At 40.4% G+C, this 15,232-nt stretch overlaps 1 protein-coding gene across 1 annotated transcript in view; it reads left to right on the top strand.

Moving 5' to 3' along the window:
* TAFA1 (TAFA chemokine like family member 1) overlaps positions 1-15,232 on the top strand; it is a 214,897-nt gene that overhangs the window by 163,282 nt on the left and 36,383 nt on the right. The window contains exon 4 of the mRNA XM_050979300.1: positions 10,397-10,537. Within this exon, the coding sequence (XP_050835257.1) occupies positions 10,397-10,537 (141 nt within the window). The remainder of the gene's footprint in view (positions 1-10,396; positions 10,538-15,232) is intronic.

Genomic DNA, 15,232 nt, shown 5'->3' with positions numbered 1-15,232 from the left:
GAGACATCAAAACACAGAGACTCATGCAGAAAAAAGCAGCTCAGGATAGTGACTATGGAAAAATGGAGGAGAGGAGAGGTTTGGAAGAGATTAAAGTAATATAGAAAAAGAGAAAATCAGTCAGACTTGCTGTGTTTGAGATGAACCTCACCAGAACAAAACCAAAAGAAGAAAATAAGAAGTGCTGAAAGCTGTCATGAAATTAAATACTGCCATTGTCCTCTCGCTTAAAATTTCAGTGAGGAGGAGGCAACTGCCCTCCCAGTGAGGCTTCCCACACAAGTGGCTGCCCTGATGAGTTAATTTTGATAAATTATCAGAGTCCCACTTCATCCTCTCCTTCCTCCTCTTCCTCAGCCATAGTTTGGTCCTGACCAGAAGTAAAACAGCTCAATCATTCTTCAGTCAGGAGGGAATAGATCATTGTGAGGGGGAATTTTTAAACTTGCTAATTCATAACCACAGAGTAGAGTAGCCTGAAAGTTAAAATAGATTGAGAGAGAATTCCTTGAGTTGTTAATTCATAACTGAAGTGTAGTAGTCTCAAAGTTAAAATATTGCTGCTCACATACCCAGTCCCTAACATTTACTGAAGTGCTTGACTGTGCTTGAAGCTAAATAAGGTTCAGAAATGAGTGTGCTATAAATTCCTGAGGCTGGAGACTACCAGGTTCTCCTGCTATGGATAATGAGTGCAGTGTAAAATGCTTTCCATGCAAAACCAACTGATTGCTTGTGAGCCTTTGGTCCCATCCTCTGTCCTTGTGCACCATTGTGCAGCCAGTTCCTGGCAGAGGAATGGTTTTCTGCTCCAATGCAGGACCAGCTGCTGGCAGTCACGGTGTGAATAATTCTGGAAATATATGGGGTGGGATAATGGGCACACTTGTCCACTGGAAAATGCCTGGGAAGTGATTGCTTGGCATTGCTCAGCTGCTGCAGAGGACAGGATTTACTGCTGCTGCTCATCACACACAGTTCCTCACAGTGACTTTTGCTTGGCCATGCTGTAACTTGCAGTCTTGGTTTGCCTTCTCATGGATTTTGTAGGATGGGGTCAACCCCATAGATGAAAATGTTGTTGCCACCATGGCTAGTCAATTCATCTCTAAGAGATCCCATTAAAAACACTCTGATCCCACACTGGCTTCTCAGTTTTATACATTGGCCAAATTTTCTTAGACCCATTCCTTCCTGTTATTTTATTTATTGCCATTCAGTGGAAGATTAATGCAGCCTGTACCCTGGTTATAATTCTCTCCATCAGTCTGTCTGTAGTATCTGTGCAATCCCAGCTCTTCATCACTGTGCATTCTTTATGGATCACTTTACTTTCACCACTCCTTATCTAACTACTTCATAAAAGCATCTCACACATCTATAAAGCATGACAAGAGCATTACCATAAACTATGCCACTGTGCTCAGTAAACACATCATAGGCTCTCCATAGGCTAATCACCTTAGTGGATAAAATTATCTGGGGATGAATTTATCTGCAACCATCATATCAAAAAATGAAATGTATAGAACAACATTCTTTTGCTTTTCCACAAGGATTTAAGATTCCTGAATCATTTTGTGATGACTCAAAGCCTGGGTTTGAGAGTTGGTTTTTCTGGAGTTGCTTTGTAATCAGTGGATTATTTTATAAATATTTTTTTTAAATCCTGAAAGCGTGACATTTTCATGTACCATATGAAAAATTCAAAGGGTGTATCATGAGCATAATAAGAAATTTTGAGTCTCTTTTTAAGGCTGAAGAGAAAATGAATGCTGGTTTCCAGTTTGGAGAAGTTTGGAGGTGAATAAATTCAATAAATGTATTAGGCAGTTTTGGAGATCTGGTGCTTGGGGAAAGCCTGTTGGGAATAAGTGACACTATGGCAGGACCATAGCAGACATAGAATAATTCCTAAATCCTTTCTTAGTAACCATTTCTCATGCACATTTCTATATTCATTTCTCATAAGCAGCTGTGACTGAATTACTTATTTCTTATCAACTTAATTATTCATCCAAAAAGAGAGTAGTCCTGTCTTTCTTTCATTGTGTGTTTTTCCTGTAACTTAACACTGATTCTTTGGATGTCTTTTGCTGGCAGCATTCAGAACAACATTTTGAGGTTCCAAGAACAATATTCTGTGGTTCACTCAAATTTTATTGTGAGGGATTTTCAGGCCTAATTCCACTTTGGATTTTCACTGTTCTCTGGCAAGGAACTGGAGATGTCAGTATTGGAAATGTTCATTTCTGTTCAGCAGCAGAAATCTACATTTCTCCACAGCTTTGATACCTAGAAAATTCTTGCCACTGGGCAAGAATTGTGCAGCTGCAAAGCAATGATCAGAACAGCACTGCAGGTCTTTTTAATCTCTAGTTTATACTGCTGCCTGCAGTTTAACTTATAGGAGGAGCACTGCTTCAATGCAAGCACATTACATCTATTTTGTCCAAACTCAGGTTTTTTATCCTCTCTGACATATCAAATATTAAATTTTCCAAACCACCCAAGTGACTAAGAGCATAATTTTTTTTAAAGGTACTTACATGATTTTATGCTCAGCCTTACTGGCATACATCATTTAGACCAAGACATCCTATTTACAAGTGATATAGACTTCTAGGAGTGTCATATCTCACTGAAAGTCAATGAAATTTAAAGTCATAATGCTTATTACTTTTTGATATGGAACTTCAGTTATTTCTCAAAAGTAACATTCTTCTCATTCTGAATTAAGTCCTGCCTCTTCACACACATCTCTTAATGGCATTCCAGAGCTGTAAATCCCACCAAGACTTCTAATTTCTAACCTCCATTTCTCAAAGTTGCTGTAAGTTGGCCTCCCTTTGAAGTAAAAAAAGAAAAAAAAAATCTCATTAAAAGACTGAAGATCCCCACTAAGAGAACATTGGATTCTTGCCTGCCCTGTGAGTTACATGTCTGGGTGTTGTAGTTCATCAAGACAGGAGTGCTGATAGTCCTTAGCACAATTCCCTTGGCACACTCCCTGTGACAAAAAAGCAATCAGTCCTCTGGGGAGTGGCTGTGGCCCTGGCAGGGACAGCTCCACACACCAGAGGTGGGATTTTCTCATACATTCTGTCCTTTTGGGGGTATATTTTACACAGGAATGCAAAGTGCTAATTAAAACTACTCGTAACCCTGCTTAACTAAGAGCTGGGAGCAGATTCCTCATCAGCATTCCTCCCCAGCCACCCTTGCCCTGTCACCCCTCGCCCTCCTCAGCCTTGCTGGTTATTCCTCTTTCTTTGGAGCTGCCCTGTGCCAGAGGCAGGAGCTGCTAGGAGGCTGCCTTCTTGTTCTGGAGACCATTTTCCCTTTGATTCATCTGTCAGAGGGGTTTTTTTTTATTATTATTATTATTTTAATGTGCATAAGAATAAGGTCCCGCACAAATATCTCAGGAGATCAATTTGCAAGGCTCTTTAGTAGGAAAACCTATTCTCTGGTGTGTGCATTGGTTTGATATGGAAATCCATAAGCCAGCCCAGGATCCAAGCACAGCTCACATGCTGGTGTGCTCTGGGTTTTCCTTGTGAATTCAAGAGCAGAATCCATCCATTTCTCCTTCACAGAAAATAGGGATTTTTAATTTCTGTGAATAAACCAGTTTGTGAGGATAAGAGTCTATTCTATTCTGGGTGTAAGTATAAGAATCTGTAAATCTCTCAGATAGAAGCCTCCTGTGGCTGATGGCAAAGAGCATTAGTAGAAGATTGTAAAAAATTACAAATCCTTGTGCTAATTAGAGCTTTGCATATCCCTGCTTCCCCTATTATACTGAATCCAAAATAAAATACAATAATATTAAATTGAAATATTAACATTCTGCAGAACAAAATATTTTAAAGATTTTATTTTCCTCTAGAAGTTCTTTTGTTTTTTCATTTTTTGCAGAAAAGTTTGATTTCATTAAAATGGCCTTTTCTGTCACGATTACTCTCAGAAACTTGAGAGTTTCTAAGATAAACAACCAGAGATGCCTCTAAGAATGCACATTGCCCCTCTTAGCCCATGAATTCTCGCTTCAGAATCTGTCAGAACTTTGGTGAGTGTGAAATGAATTTTCACAGGTAACTGACCTGCTTGATCCAGCAGCTCTTCTCCACATTCTGACCATGAGCCAGCACAAAGCAATTCAACCTCATTATTTGCCTTGCTGCAAATGGGGGTGTTGTGCCATGGCACAGGAACTGGGGCCTCCACCTGCAGGGATGCTGCAGCATCCCATGGGCTCTGCCCTGGGGGCTCTCAGAGCTGGGGCTTCCAAGAGTGCTCTTTGGGTGACCTGGACACCAGAAAAACCTCAGGAGGGTTTTAAAGTTTAACACAAGGTGCATTTCCAAGGGAAAACAAATTTCACTAGCCATGGTCCTGTTGTTCTGTTTTTGTATAGAGAAGCAGCAGTTTGTTTAAGGGAGGACCCTGTGTCTCCAGAATCCTTTCATAGCAGTATTTGAGAAAATAATATCCCAACCCAAAACTTAATGACCCACAGTGGGAGTCACTTGTGTTGCTGCTCTGTTGCATAGAATCTTCCCAAAATGAAAATTATAATATAGATTTTGCATAATGAACAACAAAATACTGAATATTAATCAAATGTAAATAGAAATTTAGGGAACAGACCAGTGCAGTCTATTCTGATCCACTGGGCTAAAAAAAAAAATCCACTATATATCAGGGGACTTGCAGAGCATGTGTGGAGCATTCCAAATTCTCATAGTTATGGTAATTCCACATCTAAAGAACAACTCATCAGTTTATTTGTATCTGTTATCATAATGGAAAATAATTAAGGGGTGATGCTGATGAGTTATACTTAGGTCAATTTTTTGATGGTGCCTTTGTGTTACATCAGGTTTATGAGCCAAGTTCAGCTGTTTTGTGACTTCATTGATGGCAGTTAACCTAGACCTTGTGAAAATGAGTGAAAACCCTCAGCCTTCTCTGATTGCTCTGAAAATGCATCCTGTAAGCTTGATCCTTTTCCTTCTGGAGCAGATACACAATGTCAGAGGATTATATGTAAAAGAAAAACTGGATTGTAATTGCACTGAGGCTATGAGGAGTCTTTTATTTGTTCACTTGTGAAGTGGCTCGTGGTGTAGCATGGGACTTTGTTTTTCCATCTGTTACATATTCCTGTCAGAAGCAAAAATGTTGCTTTGTAAGTTCCAGAGTAGTGGCTTATTATTTCTTAAAGTAAAGTATAGGATTTTCCCCTGTGCACAGTGTAGTCTGCAGTTCTGGCACATTAGCTGGCATAAACATTTTGATTAAATCTTATGAATGTATTAATTACACCTGGGAAGTTTCCAAAGCTTATTCAAACTGAAAACTCTTTAAACTGCAGCCCCCAAACCTGAATTCTTTATAGTAAATGTAAAAAAAAAAAATAAAAAATGGCTGTCACAGGGTTGTTTTTCCTTTCTTTCCTTTGTTGTATAAAGGCATGGGGTGGAGAACATGCAAATTTTTATTTCCCTTCATTTCGGGGAGCAATTTTTCAGCAAGTCCACAAGTGTCTGAAGAATTTTTGCTGTCATGCTGTAAAAAATTTGCTTGGAGTCTATAGAACTTTAAATTCTCTCCTAAATTTTCTCTGTTCTTCTAGGTCTAACAGCAGCATCTGCATATACTTAAGCATTTTCAGGATAACATATGGGTCTGTGGCCTTAGCAGGATGATAGCACTGGCACTTTGGCTACTTGAAGCTGTTACAAATACATAGAGATACCACAAACCAGCTGCAGTCCTAATGGACTGTCTGGAAATGTTGGTAAAATTGGTCCATATGATTTCTTTTGTTCATATTCCCATGGGGAATCACCAGTGGTGTAACAGAGGCAGAATTTGGCCAGCAAAGCCCATGATGCTGTTTGGGCACCATTATTTTTTTCCAAGTAGCAGGAACAGGTTCTTAGAGCAACCTTCATCTGGATTAGGCTGTGAGGTGCATCTGCAATGAGCTAGAAGCAAATGTAAGAGAGGATCTGAATTCTAAAATCACTGGGGGTGTGACCCTGAGAAGAAAGGCACATCTTACCTGTCAGCCAGCTCTGCCAGTGCCAGACAGCCCAAGAAGCCTCACCAAAGCTCTGCTCTGCTCATGCATTCATGCACACATGCATTCATTATGATTGACCTGCCCTAGGAAGGTCCATTAAGTGGAACTCATTTCAAGCACAGATGGTCCTGAATAGCTTAATGTCTGTCTGGTGGCCAGAATAAGTGAATTCTTGATGGCCTTAGACTTCTGATCACATACATGCAGCCAAGGAGGAAATGAAAACATGTTTATCATTTTGATAAACAACCTCTCTCATTGCTGCAGGACACTCCATGTAACTCAGCAGAGTCAAATACCATTAAATTGTCATCACTGTCAAAGAGAGAATGTGTAAGTTTTGCTACCTGAGTCATAGTTAATGACTTCCACAATGTATAACACAAATCAGTAGGGCTGTTTGCTTTTTTTATGTTTGTTTACTGATAAGTTCAGGCTTGGCTGGAATGCAGAGGCAAGTTATAATTTTGAAGTGCAAAATATGCTTTTATTATTACCTCCTAGCTAGAGGTATAAAAAACAGGATGACTAGAAGATGGCTTTTTGGCTTCTGCCAGGCATGCACTCAGACCTTATAGGTGATTAGACATTTTAAATCACAGCCTCCCACAGCAGACTCATGCTGATGATAAAATATTTCACTCTGTGGTGTGTAAACTCAAGGTGGCTTTGTAACAGAGACAAAAATGAGCATTGTTTCAGGAGTTAGTGTCCTCCAATTAGAATGAAACCATTTGCAGGGGTAACAAACAGCTATCTCTGTTTTACAGCAAGAATGATCTATTATTTCTGCAGTTTTCTATTTGAATTCTGTGCAGAGCAAGGGTTTTCTGGAAGGCTGGGGCATGTGAGCAGAGTTTCAGTGGCACAGAGAGTTGCCTTCTTCAACATTCCAGGGTCCTCCCTGGAGGGCAGTTCTGTCCCTCTGGCTTTGGTCACATTTCCTCCATGCAAAGCTGGGGCCTCCTGTGAACTGCTCAGAAAGGATCAGCTGTTCTCACTATCAATTCCTGCTGATGTTTGGTGTGAAGAAGATATAAGTCATGACAGGACATTTTCATTCACCTCTGAAGTTTCTTGAAGGAAGATCAATGCTCTTCCTGATCTGCAAGTTCCAATTCCATTTCTAATCTTCTGGTTTTCTTGGGGCAGAAAGAAATTATTTTTTAAAAAATGCCAGGTGGATAAAACAGCCACTTCATGAAATGTAACTGTCAACATAACATTCAGAAGACATTTACTTTGAGGATTTTTAGGCCCCTTTCCTCTCCTTTTAAATTCAGTGGCAAATCCCCTATTGACTTGAATGGGTTGGATGAGGCTGTTGTTGTGGAATCAAAGCCAGAAGCTCCTGTAGCTCAATAGACCATAAACTTCAAAAACCAGAGACATTTGTGGGGTTTATGACAAGGATTCAAACTTTTGCTGCACTCACAGCCTATCAGGTCAATAATTCCCATTTTTTTTCAGAACTCCCAGCTGTGTAATATCTTTCCAGGTCTTCCCATAATCCAGATGAACCATTAAGGGGAAAAAATGGCTCAGGAAATTCATCAGATACTGAATTAGAGTATTTCTTGGTGCTCTCCAGCCCCCTTCCCCAAAAGAAGAAAGTTGGAAATAAAAAAAAAAAAATCACATAATGCAAAGGTATATCACATATCCATCTGCACACATTGAGTGATTTTCAGTGGAAACTGAAGATGGATTTGTGTTCCTTTCCCCACTCAATTAATTTCCTCATTTATGCAGCTGAAGCAGATTTAAATAGAACCTCCCACCCTCAATATATTTGTGGTATATATGTTTCTGTGAATGATGTAGTAAGGAGTGTGCTTTTTCAATGAGGTTTTTTTCCTATTCTCACTGTGTCCACTTATATCTGTCTCTGTGCCCATTTTGTATATGGCTTTTTAAAAGTCTCACATGTACATGCATGGTTGGTAATCCATGCAAGAAAACACATTGCATGCAATGCTACCCAGTAGGCATCCATTGGCTAAACATGCTTTAATGCAAATATCTGATCCCACTTGACAGATTTTTCAGGAAAACAGGCTGTATAACCTCCAGAATTTTCTCCATATGAGTTGGATTTTTTCTTCTCTGTCAGCACTGGAAGGGGTCTTTCTATTATTAAAATTATTAATATTTGCATACTTTTATAGACTATGTAGATAAAACTTCCAATTAATGTATTTAACTTTCTAGCAGTTAAAAAAATGGTTTTTCATTGCTTTTATAGTGTCATTATGTTTTGCCCCTCCTAAACAACTACACACTTTGAGCTAAATTCATTACTGCTCCAGCAACTTGAGCTTCCACATAACAATTAAAGGTGTTATAAAGCTCTTCCACCACAACCCATTATTTTGAATAGATAACCAAATAAGCAAGACTAGGTCATGTGGTTCTTAGTACTCATACAACAAATTTATAGAGAAAATTAAACATTTAGGTTATTCACAAATATTTACCACAGTCTGTGTAGTCTAAAATTAGAAATGCTTATTACTGTGTACATTATCTTTATTGTTGAAGTTGCAATCAATAAAATCACAAATCTCTCTTCTCCTAGGGCATGACCATAAGATGGATTAAACCAATGAGAATCTTTTCATTGCTTTCAATACAATTTGGATAGGGGAACAGGGAGTCTGTGTGAAGGATTACTCCATAGGAAATGCAAGCATTTGGGGCTGACTTGATTATCCCAATTCCTCTTACTCCTCAGATACACTCCAAAGCCCATTTGTCAGAGGATGGCTCTCTGAATTGTTGGGATCTCTCTTTTTTGGCTTGCAAAAAGCTTGTGTCAGCAGCCCAAAGACACCTAATTACTAAGAGGTGCAGCAGCATGTCTCTGCAGATGACTCCAGTCTTGACTACAGAGTTAATCTCATGCTTGCAAACTCCCCCATATGACCAACATCAGGCAAGGCAGAATTCTCCCTGCCTGCCTGCCCAGTGCTTCACTAAAACTGCCACATTTGTAGAAACCCCAGGTACCAGGACTCACTCCTGGTAGGGAAATGCCACTGGACTGCCAGACCTCTACCAAAACCCTTTGTTCACAGCCAGATGTGGATCAGCATCTCCACACTTCTTATTCTCCTACCTGGCCACACAGCACACAGTGCCAAAAGCTCTCGGTATTCTTTCAAAAAGAGTGAAATCCAAAGATAGGATTAATGTGGTTTATGCTGTAGTAAAAGCACTGTGCACTTAGCAATTCTTAATGGCATGAAGAAATAAAGCTCTTTTAGAAAATCTTGCACATCCTGCCCTTTAGTGGGCAGCACACGAGGTTTTGCACTAAGTTGAAACAAACCCTGCCAAATTTGTGCTGCAATTTCAGAAAGTAGCCAGATATCTGTGGGGAACAGCCTGACACCATTAAACACTCCGTGATTGTGAGCTAAATGCAATCTGAACTGAGGAATGGAGAAATTACCTGGGCAGGGCATTAGCCCACCGTGGTGTTTGTCTCCTTGCAGAGCTGAGGTGAAGGGGAATGGCCCACCTGGCACTTCATTCCTGTGCTCAGCATATGGCCCAAACACCAAGCACTCATAAGCCCAACGCCGCCGCGGCTCTGTCGATCACCCCCCTGTGCTCTCCTGCTAATAAAACTATTGCAAATGCTCAGAAAGAACAATTAGGGAGGAGACAAATTAAACCTGATGATCTCACACACAGTGGAAATATTTCCTGCCTTAAATCTGCCAATCTAGTGGGGGGGAGCAAAGGGAAGTGCTGTTGGGCCACCCTATAATTTGGGGAGACTCTGTCCTTCCCTAAGGGCTGAGTACTAGCACAGAATAAAATATTTGGGAAAAAAAATCTTATTTCTAGATGGATTCCCTTGGTCTCTGTCCTTGTATGAGAAAATATTTGGGGAAAAGGTCTCCAATATTTCAAGTATAAAACCAACCAACAGTGGATGCACATTTTCTGTAGTAATTTACCTACATTTCTTCAGGCCCAGCCATTGACAACATTATTTTTAGGCCCAAAATTATGTGGATGTCATAGAGACTTCTAATATAAGAAAGGCAAGGGAACTTATCTACGTTTTCTATTAAAAAATGTAGTGTAGCAGTACCTGGCTTATTTGGGAGCACACAAAAAGACAGAAATAAAACTGTAATCCCACCTGTACTGAAGCTGGGCAGAGGCACAGACAGGAGCACGCCTGGATGCTTTGATTAGCCACTGCTGCTCTTCCTAATCAGAGTGTCAATATTCTCTTTTCTTTTCTTTTTTTTTTTCTTTTTTTTTTTTTTTTTTTTTTTTTGCCAGAAGGAGGAACGTGTGAAGTTATAGCAGCACACAGATGCTGTAATAAGAATCGAATTGAGGAAAGATCACAAACAGTAAAATGCTCCTGTCTACCTGGGAAAGTGGCTGGGACTACAAGAAACAGACCTTCCTGTGTTGATGGCAAGTAGCTCCTCCTGTGTATATGTTTCTGTTTGTGTACCATCCATTACAGCTAGAAAGCTGTAAGTCCACAGATTGTGCATAGGAATTTTGTTGTGTTCTTTATTTAATGGAATAGAAAAATCCGTAAGCATAAATGTATATTTAGACCACTTTCTTGCTACTTCAGTGCATAGCTCTGTGCACATGGACCATATTAAGGTTTAACTGAAAACTGTAAGAATATTGCCCGGTATGGATGCTTTACTGATGAGTATAAGAGATTTAATATTGATAAATACCTGGATAAAATTATCACTTGAGTCACTTCCTGGGGCCCCTTTGGTGCCACATTAGTTTTGCTTCATAAATATTTCAAAGGACGACTGCTATTCATTTTGATTTAATTAGTCATTTGGAAAATCAGTGGCAAGATAACAGAAATAAATGAATCCTGTATTCTAGCCCTGAAATGAACATTACAGAAAGCAGGAAAAAAATCTTTGTCTTATAAAATCACTGCTGCTGTTGCTTGTCGTGGGGATTTGATTTTTTAATTTTTTTTTTTTCCTGAAGGAAAAGCACCATGTTATTTGTGTCTGGGTTTCATATGAGGTTTAGCTCCACAGGGTGTTTTCCTCTCTAGGGCTCCCCTACCAGCACTGCAAGGTGAAACCACACAGCAGTCAGGGGGAGAGCTACAGCTGGAAAGAGCTTAGCAAAATATAAATCTCATAAGAAGATGGGGAGTAAGTGGTGCTAATCCCATTAGTTACCCTTCCCAAACAAGCTGCTCTGTGCTGCAGAATCCCTCAGTGCAGCAGCTCTGTGGAATGGAGTATCTTGTAAAAATCCCTGTTCTTTTTGGTGAATGTTGTGTTGTTTGTACCAGCCCACAGGTGCTTCAGAGAGCCACAGGTTGGTTTTGTGCAGCACTGTAGGCTCTGGGCTGGGCTCTCCTCACTCTTTCCATGTTGGAATCCCATGGGTGGTGGTGTCTCTGCCAGTTTTGGGAGCACCCAAAGTTTCCTCTTTGAGTCTGTGTTTGACACTCAGCTTCACCCCAGGCTGAGAGATTGGGGAGCTCTGCAAGAAAATGTTGGGAAAAATGTTTTTTTTTTTTTTTCTGGGTACCTTTCCTCAATCCCAGGCTGCCAAGGCATTAGAATGGAGCAGGGAGTGTTCCAGTGTGCCTCAGACAGGAGTTGTAGTTAGACAGGAATATTGATGGCTTTTGTGGAATGGAATATTGTGCAGACAAAGTTCATTCTTGCAGATTTGACACCAAGAAGGTGAGAGATTAAGGGCTCCCTTAGAGGAATGAGAATCTCATGTTTTCTCAGCAAGTATTTCTGGCATGTGGATATCTGGTTTATATATTAAAAATATGAAAGGAAGTGTTTTATTATTTAAAAAACACATTCACATTTTTAAATTATGAAGCAGTGTTTCCTAGCTTGTTACCCTGGGAATGCAATTCAGCTTCTGAACTCATGATTAAAACCACGCTATGAATGCACCTGTGAATGATCATGCTTTAGTCCACAACCTGTCATTCTGTTATTGCCTAATTACCCTGATAAAAAGAAGCTTTTCTTTTTCTGCTAAGCACACTCATAAAACCATAGGTGAAAACTACAGCTGGTTGTAACCAAAGATCAGGCTGTACAAGCCTTGAAGAGTTTCATGTTCTTCATCAGGTCATGAAATACAGAGGCAGCAGATAGAGCAGAGAGACACCATTAATTCAGCCCTCATAACTCTGTTCAGAGAGGAGAAGCTCAAAGAGTGCTGTGTGAAGAAAAAAGTCAGGTGCAGGTGTGGACTGGAGCCTAATTGCTCTGTCAGGATTACAATAAAGAGAAATGGTATTGTCTGGAATTTTGAAAGGAGTTAGGATAAAACAATGGCAAATATGAAAGTGTAAGGCAAGTCCCATTGAAGTCACTGGTAAGACTCACTGTGACTTCAAAGCCAGCAAACGTGAACTACAAAGGAAAGTCTTCCCCTTTCAAGTTTGGCTGTAGCCAGCCCATAGCTGCTTTTGTAGATGGCTGCAGAACAGTTCAAAAGCCCAATATGCTGCTGGTAAAAATTAATCCAAGGGACATTTGCTTTGGCCTTTGTTTTATCCCAGACTTTGCTTTGTGGCTTTTGACATACTGACCTGGTTTAAGTCAAAACTTTTTCCAATTTGGTGGTTCTGTTCTTGTAAAGACAAACTCCCAAAACTTCCCATGGGAGTCCCACTGACGTCAGTGCTTTAACTCACACAAAGAGTTGGGATTTGCTGTTTATTTTGTGTATGAGAACATTTCAAAAGGTCACCTGCAACTTTTTGCCTTCTTTGTCAACTGATGGAAAGGTTTCAGGCCAGTTAATCTCACACTAGGTTTTATTTACAGCGTGTAAATGTGTATCATTTCAAGCCATAATGTGTCACTAAGAAATCTTGCTTGAGTCCTGATTAAATATCCACAGGTGTTCAGCAATATACTCACAATATAATACTTCAAGCAATACACTCACACCCAAACAAAGACACTTCTGAGAGGTGACAAGGACTGGGAGACCCCTGTGAGCAGTTTGGCTGTTGGCTGATTGTCACCTCAAGCCATCTCCACCCCATGGCTGTGTACTAGTGTGTATAATACTATATTACTATATAATTACTATTATTACTATATAATACTGAGGCTGGAGCTCAGTATTGCCCTGTCAAACTGTGACTTCATGGTATTGGGATCAAGCTTTTTGGTGCTTCCCAGTTAAATTTCATCAAAAAACATCTCAAGGCTGCTGCCTTGGCAGTTTGAGTCCAAGGTGCAGAGGAGAGATTGCATTGCCTTCCACTCCTGCCAGCTATTGCTCTGGGACACAGCTGGGCTGTGTGGAGAGCTGGCTTTGTTTTCTCTTTCAGAGAACACAATTATTTGTAGGAGTCATCTTAACATTTTTAATAAGTGTCAGGGCTGATGAATGGTCCTTTTGTCACTTTTGTGGTGGGGTCTGATCATGGGTAGCACACCATCCCAGTGCACAGGGCTGTTCTGCAGTCCTCCTCCTGCATGGGGCAGAAGTCAGGCTGAGCTTGTTTGTACTGTGAAGGGCACCAAGCTGGTGTGTATTCCCAAGCATCACTTCCTGCCAAGTCCTGCAAACCTTTTCTTTGGGGTCTCATCTTAATAAAGTACAGTGAGGCCAGGCCATGGCAGCCTCAGAAATCAGAAATTATTCTTTTTATTCAGTAGGCACTGTCCTAAAAGCTGCCTCCATCACCAGTGAATTATGCAGTACTGACAGTGGGAGCAAAGCAAAAGCCAAACTTTGCCATGAAACACAGACACCAGTTTCTGTTTCTTTGCCTATTCTGTTGCACATTCACTGTCATGATTCCCTTCTCTACTTCAAGGTCTTTTTGGTTTGCTCCCTTCCCTCTCTGCAATTTATCTTGCCTGCCACTTGGCCACAGCATATACCACGGGCATCAGGCTGCTCAGCTCTCTGCCATGGATATTATTATTTTCTTCATTTGCCCAAAGACCTCTCCAGAGCAAGTCCCTTTTTCTGGGGGAAGCAATGCCCAGCATTTCCCATGGGCTCATGAAGGCCCTCAGGTGCCTCAGCAGGAATCTCTGTCACTGGTGCAATTTCTCCTGTGGGCTGAGGTTTTATCCCTTTGTCATTACTATTTTAAAAAAATATACTTATAATTTTAATACTGTCACTTTTATGCTGGGAATATCATATTTTGTACCATATCCTTTCAAGTGGTATTGAAGCATCCTGTACAGTCAGTAGGAGGTTATGTCTGTGTGTTCTTCAAGGCTTGTGAATAATATATAATTTGTTCATCTGTACTGGAGTTTACTGTGTTACACTCAGTGCTCTCAGACACACATATTTTTTAATGTTTCATTTTTCTGTTCCTTTCCCTTCAATCTTCTTCCAGGCTATTTTAAACTCTTTCACAGGCAACCTCATATTTCTTGCATAATTATCTGTGAAATTTGTTGGACCACAGAGTATGGAATAACAGAAAAGCACCTGCACTGGCTTTTGAAAATCAGCTACAAAGGAACTTTCATGCAGGTTGTGCATGCTGCCAGTGCTTTTAGGAAATGAGGTGGGTTTAACACTGGTGAAAACCAATGAGCAAAAAGGAAGGTGCTACTAAAATTCTTAGCAGTATCTCTCCAAATTGTACCTGTAAGAAAGGCCTCTGCAGACACATGAGGTGATCCCATTCCACATTTTCTGCAACACAGGATTTGAAGCATTAACTCTCAGGCAGCAGGATTAGTGGTTTAGTCTCCAGGGTTTGCTCTTGTCCTGTTTTATACCAGTCATGCATCAGGGGAAAGAAAAGTCATTCACTGATACAGAAAAATAAAATCAAATCAAGCCAGTATTTTCATTTTTCACAGATTGATTTTGGATCACCTCAAGTTTCATTCCACAGTGTATGAAATATTAGCACACATGTACATGCTTTAGATTTCTGGTAGTTTGAGGATCACTAGCCAGCATGTGGCTAGTTTGACTTCACACTAGAATTTACATCACACTTCATCAGGGCAGGACTACCAAGCCAAACATGAGGTTACTGACCAGTGGGAGCTCCCTGACTTTTGATCCTCTCTTGGCCAGCATCTCACACCTCTCCAGTCATACTGGAGATTGGTGCTGCTCACCTCTCCAGTCATACTGGAGATT

Source organism: Serinus canaria, chromosome 12 (genome assembly GCF_022539315.1).
Source record: "Serinus canaria isolate serCan28SL12 chromosome 12, serCan2020, whole genome shotgun sequence".
In the NCBI taxonomy this organism is placed as follows: domain Eukaryota; kingdom Metazoa; phylum Chordata; class Aves; order Passeriformes; family Fringillidae; genus Serinus; species Serinus canaria.
This window is presented reverse-complemented; position numbering and strand designations above follow the sequence as displayed.